General features: G+C 48.3%; 1 protein-coding gene across 1 annotated transcript; it reads right to left on the reverse strand.

The window, feature by feature from the left end:
* Positions 1-4,150: 4,150 nt before the first annotated feature.
* LOC134475700 (uncharacterized) lies at positions 4,151-13,170 on the reverse strand. The gene is made up of 2 exons (XM_063247009.1): positions 12,585-13,170; positions 4,151-7,195 (listed from the first exon to the last, which is right to left on the reverse strand). Exon 2 carries the CDS (start codon positions 7,126-7,128, stop codon positions 5,254-5,256), a length of 1,875 nt encoding a protein of 624 aa, XP_063103079.1. The 5' UTR covers positions 7,129-7,195; positions 12,585-13,170; the 3' UTR covers positions 4,151-5,253.
* Between the last annotated feature and the right edge of the window lie 2,185 nt (positions 13,171-15,355).

A 15,355-nucleotide genomic window follows, 5' to 3' on the forward strand; every position in this document is an offset into this window, starting at 1 on the left:
AAGACATTGTTTTAGGCATTATATATCAAGGATTTAAAAATGGAATGGACATTTTTTTCATATTCTAAGATTTTAATCTAGTCTCTGATAGGCTAAGAGAAAGTCTGACCCTCCAAAGGCCCAGATAGATTTCCTAATGCAAAAAGAGATACAATGTGAAGCAGGTACCTAGAGTTCAGCAGGGATTTTCACAGGGCAGAAGACAATGGACCACTGGCTAGACAGGCTGTGCCCTGTCTGTTTCAAATAAGAACCTCCAGGAAAGGCAGCAAGCTCTGGCTCCTCTGCCCCGTGGCTTTCACTCTCCAACAGTTGGAGGAAGCACAGACTCGATGACTAAGGATGTAAACAACGCAGCACGCTGCTCACTGCAACCCTGTCCAAGACTGTGTTTGCTTTGCAGTGTTTCCCTATAGACCTGACGGTAAAACAAATTGAAAGCAGCCTCCCCGTGCCTTGAAGCACGAAGCTTGCCCGTCTTTGGATCCAGCTTTGCTTTTTGTGGTGAGCCATAGTGTAGTCCTTGTGTGACAGAACAGGAAACTGAGACCCAGAGCACAAGTTGTATCTTTCATTGCATCAACAGCAAGTCCCTCTCATCGCCATGGCAAGACGGGACTCAGCAGTGGTTAAACCAAAACTTAGTGGCAGTCGCCAAGACCATTTGTGGTGTGAAAAATAAATTCACACTATGCTTTTCCCCCCAACACAAAAATATTAAGCAGACCTTTCTGAGGAGGAAGGATTGGCCCAGCTCTTACCAAGAACACAAACCCACATCTGAAACTCCTTCCAGAAGCCACAGAGCTCAAATTTGGGGTTCAGGAAAACCCCAAATTATCATCTCACACACATGGATCCCCATATTTTCAGAGAACTTTGAACTCATATGTTTCTGATTCCCTTCAACAGTGCTGCCCAAAGGGTTTTACAAGCTTTTCTCAGGAAACTTTTTGTATTTCAAACTCAAGAGTGATATTTAGCCAAAAATAAACCAAATGTAAACTCCTACCTATGAGGCATTAATCTGAACCAAAGACCACAAAAATACCTCTTAAAATGAATGCGGCTGGTCTCTGGGATTTGCAGGGCCAGGAGCTCTGTCCTCTGCTTTGCTTCCCCTGATGAGCTCCCTTTGGACTACACCAGGCAAAGAGGTGCTGCTTCATCAAACAGAGAGCAGAACCTCAAAGTAGGCTCTCATAAATCCCTACTCCACAGCAAAGATGTTCTCCTTATTTGTCTCAAATATATTATTTAAACAAAAAAAAACCCTCACTATTTTTTTTTTCAAATTGTCAAGGAAATTGTTCCAGTAATTTAATTAGCCTTTCAAGACAGAGGCTATGATAGAAATTTAAAATTAAGGAATTCGACTTGAATTCAATCCTTTTAAAACATTCGCCGGTTCTAATAGCAACCTCTTGTACCCAGGGGATTTCAGATTCTTATTTCTAATATCCACTGGATTTCAAGAGCAAATTCTAGACCAAATATTTGGAGTAACTTGAGTTTCGTCTGTATACCATCTTCTTACTCGTGTAAAGGCGGTTTAAAAAGTCAGACCCTTGGGAGAAATAATTTCTCACCAACCATAAATCTAGGTACACGGGAGTCTCATTAGCAATCGGCCTTGCACTGGGCCTTTCCTGGGGAATTGGGAAGTTCCCTGCATTTCCTCAAGCCAGAAAATTAAATAAATACCCCTCTGTTGTTGTTATCTGGTTCTGGTAAGGCCCGGTGAAAAGTAACAGTGAAGGTCAGAAATCTCTCCATGTAGACCCAGATATAGATGCAGACCCATGGCACTGTAGAAAATCAAGTCATAGGTGAAAGGAACAGTGCGTGGTACCCCAATGAAGAGTTTATGAGCCCACAAGGCCCTGCAGTGTACACTGTCTTGGACCCACAGCCAGTTGACATCTAAATGTGGGGAGCTCCCTGACCAAGAGTTATCTATGCCTCTCTTGCCATTGCTTGTATTTTAGGAAGAGCTAAAGGCAGAAATCATAAGTAGATTTTTCATTTTCACCTAATTTAGACTTCATGGTATTATCACATGACTCTTTTGAATGCAAAAAGATAACATTCTGCAAATTGTGATAAAGAACAATCAAGAAGGAGATTTTTCATTTTCACCTAATTTAGATTCTGAGGTATTGTAAACTGACCCCTCTGAATGGGAAAAGATAACATGCCTCAAATCATGGATTTCTTTATTCTGTCACCAAATGTAAGGGCTGGGACTTTAAATAATTGTGGGCATTGTTCCCTGTGGCTGAAAGGAAGCTGCTGTGCCCTCTCCGCAGTCACTTAGCTCAGAAAGTTGAAAGTTTGCTGCTGCTGGAAGAGCCGCTCTGGCAGTTGAAAAGCCCTTTAGAACCCTCCTTCAATGCATTTATTTCAGGGAGCTTTGCATTTACCTCCCGTCAGCGAAGCTTCACCCTGCCTCACAGTGTGATCAGAAGAGAGGCCAGGAGGAGGACGAAGGAGAGAAGACCATGGGTCAGTGGCAGGTCACCTCTGAGATCCATTGACTCTCAGGTGGTTTTCTGCCCCTTAACTTCTCCACCTGCTTCCATTTGCATCCTAATCCACCAGCCAAGAGCTCTGCGGCCTTCAGTGGACAGATGAGAAGTGTCGCCTGGATCGAACCAGGCAGAAGTCTCCACCCATCTGAGCAGACCTAAGTCCTCAGGCTTATTTTCTTTGCCCAACACATCAGCTGTTCCCAGAGTAAGTGGACCTTACATCCCATACAGCCATCTGAGGTAGTGGCTGTGTGATTTGGTAAAATAATTCTGCCATTTTAGATTTAATTATCAGCAAATAAAAGTACATGTCTGTTTCTCTGCTATTTTTGTTGGCTTTTTGCTTTTTTGCTCTCTCTTTCTCTCTCTCTCTCTCTCTCTCTCTCTCTCTCTCTCTCTCTCTCTCTCATTGCTTAATAAAACCACTTGGGCAGATTTGCCCTCCACTAATCAAGTATATGAATTCTTTCTCTTTCAGTACGGTAAAGTCACATTAGCTGATCTTGCAAGAGTTGACATTGCTTTCTGGGATAACAAAGCATTGGAAAGGAAACTGAGTCACACGTATGTTTTATGGTCTTCTGGGTGAGCCTGGCTATCAGAAAACACAGTGTTCTCCAAGAAGTTTGCAGTGTCTCAGCTCAGGCATTTAGGTCACAGAGATAGACTTACAAGGACATGACTCTTTTAGCCTCTAGAATAATACCCACTTTCTCTTTTCCTTGTGATTCACCCAAGAAAGGAACCTCTGGGTGGCCCCACCTGAAGGCATAGACTAATCTTAAGTTCTAATTGTGTTTCTGTTTCCTAACTAGAGGGCCCTAAAGCACTGCTTTTTAGTCTAGTGTTAGTCTAGTAATCAGAGATGAGGAGTCCCTTCATTCTCAGCCAGGATGTTTTCCTGCATACAGTCCCATTACTGTTAAGGTCACCGGGAAAAAACACTCTATTTTTCCACTCGGCAACACAGTTAGTGTCTCATTCAGAGTCAGTGTCTCGCAGCTCACGCTGCTGTGATAAGCAAAGCTAGGGAAAAGCTGAGATCTCTGTGTCTATAACATAGATTCACACTGATAGTGGAAATGACCAGCCTCTCCTCTCCGAGGAGAGGCTGAGCAAGCCACAAAATGTTTTCAGATTCTGAGACAATCACCCAGAACACAGGAGACACATTCAGCAAGATGAAAGGAGGACTCACTGTTTCACCTAGGCGATACGGTCACGAAATTTTCTTATACAAAACAAACACTCGAATGCCCACTTACTTTTTTCCTCCTGAAAAGAGCTGTGCCAGGGGGCTCCGGGGGTGGAGGGTAGGGACAGAGGTGGTGGCCGCTGAGGGCCTAAGGAGCTACACTTGCCCGGATCATTTGTAAAATATATGAATGACAGAGAGAGGAAGAGGGAGAGAAGAAGAAAGAGGAGGAAAAAGTGAAGGAGAGAAGGAATGGGTAAGAAAGGAGGGAAGGCACGAAGGAAGGAATGAAGGAAGGAAGGAAGGGAGGGAGGGAGGGAGGAAGGAAGGAAGGACTGAAGGAAGGAAAGTAAAGGATTCATGAAAGCTTATGTTGAAATCTGTCGGTGTCGATCCCGGCCGGCAGGAAAAAACACACGACACGAGTAGTCGGCGGATAGCCTCTGATTTATTTTCTCTCTCCGTACGCCCTGTTCCGGGATCTCGGATCCCGCCTGAGGGAAGCCTCCTCTGGTCCGTTCCCTACGGCTCCTTGTGTGCTTCTCTCAGCAGTCCCTCTTCTTGGTGTGTGTTCTCGCCCCAGGGGTGGTGTCAGCATATATATGGACACATCGACCAATCACATCAAAGTAGGCAAGACGAGCTGATTGGCCAGCGTCAGCTGTTGCTGGGCAGACTAGCTTACAGGGCGTGTTGTTTACTAGCTAGGGAGCAGGAAATGGGCGCCATCTTGGCATACTCGATGGGAGGGGTAATCTAGCTCAGGCTTCACTCCTCACCACAGGCCTCATATCACTCGGTCGACGGGAGGGGCAATCTAGCTCAGGCTTCACTCCTCACCACAGGCCTCATATCACTCGGTCGAGCTCCCAACATCTCCCCCTTCTTTATTTATTAAGATAGTGTGGTCTGTGGGTCCATGTGAGGTGTCTGGGAGTGGGCCTACTTCGCAGGCCGAGGCATGAGAGAATGTAGAGGTCTATACCCTGCTGTGCATCACCTTGTCTCGTACATATCCTTGCGCCAGGACCATGCTCAAGGTGAGTGGTTCATTTTTTCGCAGGGCCAGGCTTTTGTGAACCGAACCTGGATGCATATAGACATTCATTCCTGCCTTCCCCTCAACCCTCGAGGCGGATGGCACTGCAGTACCCTTGGTCTCGCATCTCAATGCCATAACTCTCACTCCCTAGAGGACCCTCGGAGTAGAGCCTGTCTTAGGTTGATCAGGAGAACTTCTCCCGTCTTACCCGTCGTTGGCTTGCCCACTCAACTCTTAAAGCTTATATCTTGGGGGAGACACGGAGGGGTCAGCCGAGTGACATTTGAGGAACCGCGTAATCACTAATTACCAACCATAATCCCCGTTCACTACAATCACTAATTACTATTTTCTAATTATCAATGGGAACACGCCTTAAGCGTGGGGTCCTTCTAGTCTAAGTTCGCAGCCGCGACGGGGAAGGAGACGTACGTAATAATACTAGAACATCCGTAAGAATAATGGCGAGGGCAGCCACGTACTGGTTAAAGGAGCCGTGCCTTTCTAGCCTGAGCCCAGAAAACGCTAGGTGTGGAATCCCCTTGACTCTGGGCCAGCAACATCATCAATGTCATATGTGTCTTTTGGGTCGCCCTTATCGACCGCAGGCACCTAAGAGTCACGAGAGTGACAATCACAAGAGCAAGAATGATCCCATACGCAAGAAGTGACGAAGGTTTGAAGAAGGAGCCTATCTGGCTTAGGACATCATCAAAAAAGGAGGCTGTAAGTATAGGCACCTCTATCTGATCTAGCTGCCGGATAGTCATATCCAGGCGCACGCTAGCGTTCCAAAAGGAAGAATTATAGGTGGTGAGAACATAATCCTGAAATTGCCTGTAAGCCGAACGGTTGACCTGGATGGGGGTAACGCACAACTGGGTGAATGCCCATCTGGCGTCACATAAATTGTTAGCCACCTCCCAGAGTCCCTGGACTTCCTGAGCGATTAGGTCGATCTGCTGCTGTAACGCCATTATGGCGTTGTGCTGGAGGAGGTTGACTTCTTGTTGCTCCCTCAGCGCCAGGGAGGTGGTGTCCGTAAGATTGGTAAAGGCCTGAGCCGTCAGCGTAGACTGGGTCAGAGCAACGGCAGCCGTCACAGCCGTCGCAGTCAGAGTCACGAACAGTGCTGTCAGGGCCGCTGTGATCCCAAAATCTCTCTTACGTCTGAGCATGGGTAGTTGGTCCTGCTGATAGACGGGATGAACCCAAACAGATTCGTTAAAGGGAACCCACATCAGTGGGGGTCGAAGAGCCAACATAGCATACGGGAAAGACCCATTCCAGCAGTTCCCTGTAAAGCATGGTTGGTTACTGCACTTAAAGGAGATGTCAGCAGAGAATACCCATAAGTAGGGCGGTTTTACGCATGCAGCCTCAGAATTAAGGGTGACATTGGTGGTTCCATTAGAGGCAGAAGCGTTAATAGCGAGCATGGGTCTTAAGTCCATGCAGGCTCCGGTGGAGAGGCACAACCAATTTTCATTAAGGGGGAAGGGGAAGCTTATTGCCCACTTGTTGTTCACTCTCAGGTAGGACTCCCACCAGGTCAACGCGAATATGTTGTTACTACCGGATGGAGGAGAGAACCGGGACCACCAAGACATGTTTAGATGAGTCACTCCCACGCCGTCGACAGTACAGGGCTGCCATGAAAGTTGTGACAGGTCCACCATCTGTCTTTTTCGGCTTGGGGACACACGGTATGGGCATGTGGGGAAATCGGGACGGGTGTGCATGGCTGCTCGGGGTTTGCAGGTTGAGTTAAAAGTGATGACTCCGCCGCTAAGTGTGCCAGCTTTAAAACATCCAGGCGAATGCAGGGATGGGACAGACAACCTCACCGTCAGGGAGGTATTGTACCATTTTACAAGGAGGGGCAGGAAGCTAACGCAGGATCCCCGGTGACACGAGGGGTTACTATTAGTGGAAAAAATGACCACGTCATTGGTGATGGGAAGGTCAAAACGTATGGGTCTGATGGTTAACGGTATATCTGGTATGCAAGGCAATCTGGCGGAGCAGTTTTTTGCATACAACTTTGGGAGAGAGGGGGCTGTGGTGGAGATAGCGGCTAGCGCTGGCGGATGATGTATTGCTGCCCACACCAAGTCTGCTCCTATTTCAGTAGTGGTGGTGAGCATCAAAACCAGAAGGAAGGGGGCTGCCGGAAGGCGGCGTGGCCTAGCCACTCTGGCTGCACCGTACCCTAAAAGAGAGCCAATTACTATCGAGAGCATAATCATTACTGTGTCCCATAAGTCATACGGTATTCCTCGGTCGAGCAGCAATATCCTGGTCGGACCGATCTTGATTAGGCTGTCCGCTGCCGTTGAGTTTTGGAGTGTCTCCTGCATTATGTTTCGTTGGATTCGCCACACGCGTCAGCCGTTCTGGGACCCACAATGGTTCTCGTCCTGGTTCCTGCGGGAAAACACAAACCGCACCTCGGTTCCAGCTAACTACTGGATCCGGGCCCATCCATTGTCCCGTCAGGACATCTTTCCATTTCACCCATCCCCTATTGCCAGGAGATGGATTACAATGTTCCATGGCCGGGGAGTGATTGTTGTTATTCAGGTTCAGAAAATTGTATGTGAACAGTGCCATGGAGAGCCGTGCCTTTGGGGGCAGGCCCTGACTTATTCCCCCTTTTTGTTTTTGTAGAATATCTTTAAGGCTCCTATGAGCCCTTTCAATAATTCCTTGACCTTGGGGATTGTATGGGATGCCATGTTTTAATTGTACCCCCATTTTTTCACAGAACTCATTAAAGGCTCTGCTTGTATAAGCTGGTCCATTATCAGTTTTTAATATTTTTGGTTTGTCCCATGCGGCCCAAGCTGTCAGGCAATGATTGATTACATGAGACACCTTTTCGCCAGTTTCAGCAGTCGCAAATATAATATGAGAGCAGGTGTCCGTAGAGACATGAACATATTTAAGAGATCCGAATTCTATCATATGTGTGACATCCATTTGCCAAGTGTCGCCAGGAATCAATCCCCTGGGGTTAACTCCCGTTGATACGACGGGTGTGTATGTGGCGCAAGAGCCGCATAACCGTACGATGTCCCGCGCGTCAGCCCTGGAAATGTGGTACTGGTTGGCTAACGTCCTGGCGTTGACATGAAATCTGTCATGAAACAGACGGGCTTGTTCTATTGAAGATAACATATTGAGTATCCACAACGGGCGAGTGGCCACGTCAGCTGCCGCATTGCCCTGTACCATGGGCCCTGGCAGGCGCGTATGTGCTCTTATGTGAGTGATGTATATTTTGTTGTGTCTATTTATCAGCAGAGTCTGGATAGACAAAAACAAATTAGTTACTTTGGAGGTTGGCTTAATCGGGCCCGCAGTCTCAAGGACCTGCATGGCATTAACAACGTATTTTGAATCAGAAACAATATTAAGGGCCCCTGGGAACTTCTCGAGGACGGTTTGTACAATTTGTAACTCTACCACCTGTGGTTGATCTGGTTCAAATTGTATGCTGATCGGAGGCATACCTGAGACCACATAAGCCCCTATCCCGGTTTTTGACCCGTCCGTATAGATCGTTGTTGCAGGAGTAAGTGGTGTGGACGCGGTGATTTTTGGAAATATCACCGGATGTTGAGTAACAAACTGTAGTATGGGGTCCCTGGGGAACTGGTTGTCTATCTCCCCAAGAAAAACACATCTCAGGATGGCCCACGTATCTATACAAGCAGTCAGGATTTTTATTTGAGAAGCGGTATAAGGTACCCGAATAGCATGGGGTGCAGAGCCAAAATGTTGGATAGCCCTGCCATGTGCCTCCAAGGCCAGGGAAGCGACCGTTTCCGGATAATGTTCGATAATCTTGGCAGGTGAGACCTTAGGGTGCACCCACAAAAGTGGTCCCTTTTGCCAAATCACTGCCGTAGGTTGAGAAACGGTCTGCAACAAGCAGACCTCAAAAGGCTGTTCTGAGTCAATTCTCCGCAATGCAGCTGTACTTAGGGCTTCCTCTATCTTTCTCAGAGCAACTCTGGCTTCCGGGGTGAACTCCCTGGGGGAGGCAATATCCGGGTCTCCTTTCAGGAGGTCGAACAGGGGCTTTAAGTCCGAGTTAGGGATGTGTAAATAAGGTCTGATCCAGTTTATATCTCCCAGTAGCTTTTGCATGTCATTCAAGGTCCTTAGGCTATCTGTTCTGATGGTTACCTTTTGTGGAGAAATCGATGTGGGGGAGACTTTGGTGCCCAGGTAGGTCACTATGTCTCCTCCCTGAATCTTGTCAGGGGCAATATGTAAATTTGCCTTTCTCAGGGCCCTGACCAATTGGCCAAGCATATCCTCCAACTCAGTCACATCTTTTGCACTGATTAGCAAATCATCCATGTAATGAATACATCTAATTTTGGGGAAGGCTTCACGCAAGGGGGCCAGTAGAAAATCAAGATACATCTGACACATGGTGGGACTGTTGGCCATACCCTGGGGTAATGTAACCCACTCGTATCTCTGATCAGGACTCTCTTGGTTAATGGTGGGTAGGGTAAAGGCGAATCTGTGGGTGTCCTCTGGATGCAGGGGGATTGAGAAAAAACAGTCTCTAAGATCTATGGCATAGACTGGCCAGGACCGAGGGATGGCTGAGAGGGCTGGTAGTCCCCTCTGGATCGCCCCCAGGGGCTGCATCTGTGAGTTGACAGCCCTCAGATCATGGAGCAGCCTCCACTTGCCTGATTTCTTCCTGATAACAAAGACAGGGGTATTCCAAGGGGAGGTTGACGGCTTTACGTGTCCCGCCTGAAACTGGGTTTTGACTATCTCAGTTAATGCTAAAAGCTTCTCCTTGGGTAAGGGCCACTGAGGCACCCAAACTGGATTTTGAGATTTCCAGGTGATCTTAATTGGAGCGGGCAGGAGAAGTTTCTCAGTGACCCCTAGGAAAAACCCAACCCGTGTCTACCTTCCCTTTTTTCTACAGGTACGGGGGATGTCCGGCCCTGCAGGGCTGCGCCCAGGCCCTTGCCGGGGACATATCCCTGATTTTTGAGTATCCCTTTGGCTTGGGGAGAGCAGGTGGATGTAAGAGTGACATCCATCTGGGTGAGAACGTCTCTTCCCCACAAGGATACTGGCAGCTGCAAGACAAAAGGTTGAAAATGTCCTCGGTGACCTTCCTCATCACCCCAAGGCAGGGTCACGGCACTAACCTGGGGGGCAGCCACTATCCCCAATCCTTGGAGTGTGTTGTCAGCTGTGTTGGTAGGCCAACTAGGGGGCCAGTCTTTCTTGGAGACGATGGAACGGTCTGCCCCTGTATCTAGGAGTCCTGTTATCTTTTTTCCGTTAATCCTGAGCGATAGCATGGGCCTTTTATCAAGAGTCATATGAAGTCCTTCAAAAATTTCCTTAGAGGAGCCAAGTCCCTGACCCCCTCTAACCCGTTGACCGGACCGGGGTCTCTCATGGAGACTGGGGAACAGTAAAAGTTGTGCTATCTTATCCCCTTCATCAATTACTATGGTCCCTATATGAGATTGTACCATGATTTTGATGTTTCCTAAATAATCTGGGTCTACAACTCCAGGGATCACGGTAAGGCCCCGGAGGGCTGTGGAGGACTGTCCAATCACTAAACCAACTAGCTTGTCGGGTAGTGGTCCTTTGGAGGTGGTTTCAACCACCTGAACGCCCATATCGGGTGTTAATAGGAGTCTGGAGGCGACACAGAGGTCCACGCCTGCTGGCCCGGGGGTGGCCCCTGTGGGGGGGTGCCATCTTGTGTTGTCCTGTCTAGGGAGTGGGGGCCCGTCCGTAAGGAGGGCCCCCTCTGGCCGTTTTTTGGCTCCGTAGTCTCCCTGCCACTAATACGGTTCCCCTGGGCATCAAAAATAGATCTGCAATCTTTTGCTTTGTGAGAACCTTTACCGCACCTTTCGCAGGTTCCCGTTCGTCTGTCTGATTCCTGTCTCTTGGATATAAACTCCCCCTGTCCGGTCTTGGGGCAGTTTTTCCTTATATGGCTGGGATCCCCACACTGGAAACATCCCCTGGGCTTACCAGGGTGATTGGTCTTCTGAGGCCCTGTCTGTTGTAAGGCGGCGGCTAAAAGGGCAGCCACGCCTGAGTTGGATAATGGCCCCCCTATTTCTCTACAAATTTTAATCCACGCCTCTATGTTTTTACCTTTATGGGGTGCTATGGCTGCCCTGCAGTCCTTGGTGCACTGTTCGAAGATTAACTGTTTAATAAGAGGAGCAGCAGCACTCGGATCTGAAAAGAGTCTGTCAGCTGCCTCCTGCATTCTGGCCACAAAATCCACAAAAGGTTCTGTGTTGCCCTGAACAATTTTAGAGAGGCATTGTGAGGCCACCCCTGTGTTGTTTACCTGCTTCCAGGCGCGGATGCCTATGTTATGTATCTGTTCATACACATTTGGAGGGAATCTAGTTTGATCTTGAGCGTACTGACCCTTACCCATAAGCATATCCTCATTTTGCCCCCTATGGCCCCTAGCCGCATTTTTTTCAGCCTGTTCGGCGGCAAACTCAGTATACCAGGCGCGCCAATCCAGAAAAGCCCCGGGGGCCAGGCAGGCTTTAGCCAGTTGGGTCCAATCACTGGGCGTCAGAAAGCCACCGGCAGACAAATTCTCCAACATAGTTATAGTGTAAGGAGCAGTAGGGCCAAATGTGGCAACCGCATTTTTAAGCTCCTTAATTTGCTTGATCTCCAGTGGTTCCCAGTAATTGGGTCCTTGGCCTTGCGCTAGGAGCACCGGATAAAGCCCACATTGTTCATACTCATTCGCCCCTTGAGGAATCTGTTCCATTCTAAATGTCCATCTACGAAAATACCTTCCCTGGGACCTTGGCATTTTTTCACAGGGTGGTGCCTCCCCATGAGATGTCTGTCCCTCCCTATCACAAAATTGTATCTCTTTGTAACATGGCCGACCAGTCTTTGGGGCACAAGATGGCGGGTCGCCAGGCAGACAAGATGGTGGCCCTACATGTGACAACGGTCCAGGCCACTCCCTCCATGGGGGGGGTGACGGAGGATGGCCCCAGGCTGCCATCTCACCACAGGAACCGGTGTTTGGGACCTCCCAGGGTGGCGCGGAAGGCTCTACGGCTTTCCGTTGGGGAGTGCTCAGGAGTTTCCTTCCCTTCTCTAGGTCTGTCTGCATCTTGACTAGGTCTCTACGTAAAGCTGCAAAGGGATTAGGGGGGTCACTTGCCTCATTGTCCTCGCCTTCCGAGGTATCTGAGCCCGAGGAATCCGAGGCAGGGGGTACCTCTCTCTTGCCTCGCTCTCGCGAGCGCCTCCGCACGCTCCCTGCGACGGACCCCTCTCGGGAGGACTCCGAACGGGCCCCTTCAAAAGCTCGGCGGGCCTGAGAGAGCCCATCTGCGCTATCCTTAGCCCCATTCCTCTCCCCTTTGAGGCATGAATGAATCATCTCCCAGAGCGGCCGAACCGAAAGTGGGAGTCGGCGCTCCTCTTCTGCTCTTTCTAAATCCTTACCTAATTTCTCCCAGCAAGGTAGGGACAAGTGCCCCGTCGGCAGGAACCAGGGTGCCGCCTCATCTACTTGTTGGAGAAACTCCGTAAGTGTCTTGGAGCTCATTGATATACCTGAAATCTTGAGCAGGTCTTTCACCGCTCTTACCAGTGACTTGGAACTCTTAGTGGGTAAGTTGCCCATGCCTGTCACTGAGGAGTCCGTTCTCACCGTGTGAGGCTAACCTGCCACATACACGTGAGCTTGAGGGGAGTCTAAAAAGCCCTGTAGGTGCGCGCCACCCAGAGCCCAGGTTTATCCCCTACTCACCTGTCCTGCAGAGCAATACTGGAGCGTCGTCCGCCTCGCCTCGGGGGTGATCAGTTCCCCGTACGGGCCACCAAATGTCGGTGTCGATCCCGGCCGGCAGGAAAAAACACACGACACGAGTAGTCGGCGGATAGCCTCTGATTTATTTTCTCTCTCCGTACGCCCTGTTCCGGGATCTCGGATCCCGCCTGAGGGAAGCCTCCTCTGGTCCGTTCCCTACGGCTCCTTGTGTGCTTCTCTCAGCAGTCCCTCTTCTTGGTGTGTGTTCTCGCCCCAGGGGTGGTGTCAGCATATATATGGACACATCGACCAATCACATCAAAGTAGGCAAGACGAGCTGATTGGCCAGCGTCAGCTGTTGCTGGGCAGACTAGCTTACAGGGCGTGTTGTTTACTAGCTAGGGAGCAGGAAATGGGCGCCATCTTGGCATACTCGATGGGAGGGGTAATCTAGCTCAGGCTTCACTCCTCACCACAGGCCTCATATCACTCGGTCGACGGGAGGGGCAATCTAGCTCAGGCTTCACTCCTCACCACAGGCCTCATATCACTCGGTCGAGCTCCCAACAGAAATCAACCCTAGAAAGCCGGAGAGCTGGGCCTTGGCTCCCTGGCACGCTATGTTTCCCTCCACCCTGGGGTGCCGAGTTTCCCAGGCACAGGGCTGGGATGTAGCTCAGTGGCAAAGCACTTGCCCAACATGTGCTGGACCCAATTCCCAGCATGGTGGCACAGGAAAAAAAAATTCCAGGACAGTCAAAAACATCTTATGAACAACATCATTTTCCTCTCTGGGCCCCTAAAGAGAAGTAATCAAAACAAAATAAAAGCACACAGAAGACCACGCAGTTCCACAATCTCAGTTATGAGGAACTGGTGAAGGGTTTACACACCACTGATCTCATGACACCCAGCAGAATAAAGGAGTTACAGGCACCTAATGCTTTCACACTTGGGCAAAGAAAAGAATTAAAAATACTTCAATGCCTTTTTTTTTCCTTTTGAGTAATAACTATTTCATCTCAACTTTAAGTATTGAAAATTCAGTTTCCCTCTTCAGTACCAGCTTAGCTACCTTTTGCCAACTCTAAGAAATTGTAATTTGCAATTTGCAACTATAAGGAATACCTTAAGCCAAACTTCTTGTCTGTGTTTATATACTCAGCTTAAATTACACTCGTTTGCATTCATAAATATGTAATATTATCATGTTTTGGAGTCATTTGATGTTTCCATAATCATGTCCTAAAAATATAAGCTCCACCAAGTCAGAATTCCTTCATTTTACAAATTTCTACAGTGCTGGGCTACCTATAGACTTCTAATAAACAGTTGGGATTTTTAATTAAATGGCCATTCAGTGATAACAGAAAAAGTAATAAAATTCACCAAAGAGATTAAAAAGAACAAACAGGAAGTCAAGAAATGGATGAGGTCATTTGTTTGAACAAGATGAGAGCCTTGAAGAATAACAAGTAGAGCCGCTGACTCTCTGCGGAGTGCTCGCTGGCTCGCTCTCTCTCTCCCTTTCCTCTCTCTCCTCTCTCTTTCTCTCTCTCTCTCTCTCTCTCTCCCTCTCTCTCTCTCTCTGTCTCTCTCTATATATCTCTATCTCTCTGTCCTCTCCCTCTCCTTTCTCTCTCTCCTCTCTTTCTCTCTCTCTCCTGTCTCTCGTTCCTTTTTTCTCCTTCCAGTCTTGATATCCAAATGAAACACAAATCGTGTCTCTCTTGTAACTGGGTATCTTGTGTAACATCAGAGATGAAGTGGAAAAACATTTGTATACCTGCACTTCCTTTTTAACTTGTCAGGTGTTACCTATTTGAGAGGGAACATCCCTGATTACCATGATGTGGTGATAAAACAGTTATTTTGGAGACCACTTCTTGGACAGAGAATGTAGAAGGGAAAAGATGGGGTCAGGGACTTCAAGGACATGAGAAGGGACCCCCAGGGCTAGTTATTCTGTAGGCTGTCAAGCATTAGGATGACAGAGTGTTTTCTCTGAGGGTGTAAACTGCACCTTGTTTAAACAACCACATATTTTAAGAAGAGAAGAGACGGTTTTAGAAGCACACACATCCTAACAATTTTCTAATAAGTCACAGCCCACAGCAGCTGGTGTGATACCACGCAACTGAGCATTCGGGTTTGCTGCCACCAACACTCGCCTGCTAAAAACCAAGGATTTAACAGATTTTTAGAAATGTTCCCTGAATCCTAATGGATGAGCAGCAGTTGGTAAGCGAGCACGCGAATGAGGCCAAAGAGGGAGCGTTCATTTGCTGACAGGTGCTTCCACAAGGAAAGAGTCTACGGAAAACAGTGGGCGAGTCTCTGTGGACTGAGCAGTGCCTCACTCACCAGTTTGCATTTTGTGATTATTTACTGATGACCGTTTGCTGGAAATGCACCCTGCAGTCCTGCATACTCTGGCCCACTCATCATCTGCTCTGACACTTACTTCATTTAGAATAACAATCCATAAAACAGGGTCATTTCCTGAGGAAGCCTTTTCGGGCCAGAAGCACACAGAATGGTCAAATAAATGAAAACAGCCATCACAACACGTGGAGCTGCGCAGTGTCACTGCAAGTGAATCTCCCTAAGCCATTAGAGACCTTTCAACAACAGCCGCAATGCCCAGCTCTCTTCTTTCCTGCTCACAATAAGAACTGAAGACCCTGGAATATAAGAACATGAGTACCAGGATAGACAAGGGAAACAGGCTGCCTGAGCAGAAACACTGGGGTTCCCCATTATTCTTTGGG

This window comes from Cavia porcellus, unplaced genomic scaffold (assembly GCF_034190915.1).
Source record: "Cavia porcellus strain 051 isolate PalLab524CR breed Dunkin Hartley unplaced genomic scaffold, mCavPor4.1 scaffold_4, whole genome shotgun sequence".
NCBI lineage: Eukaryota > Metazoa > Chordata > Mammalia > Rodentia > Caviidae > Cavia > Cavia porcellus.

What these genes read in the sequence shown, in the direction of transcription:
- LOC134475700 (XM_063247009.1), bottom strand. Translation starts at nt 7,128, where the DNA reads ATGCAGGAGACACTCCAAAACTCAACGGCAGCGGACAGCCTAATCAAG.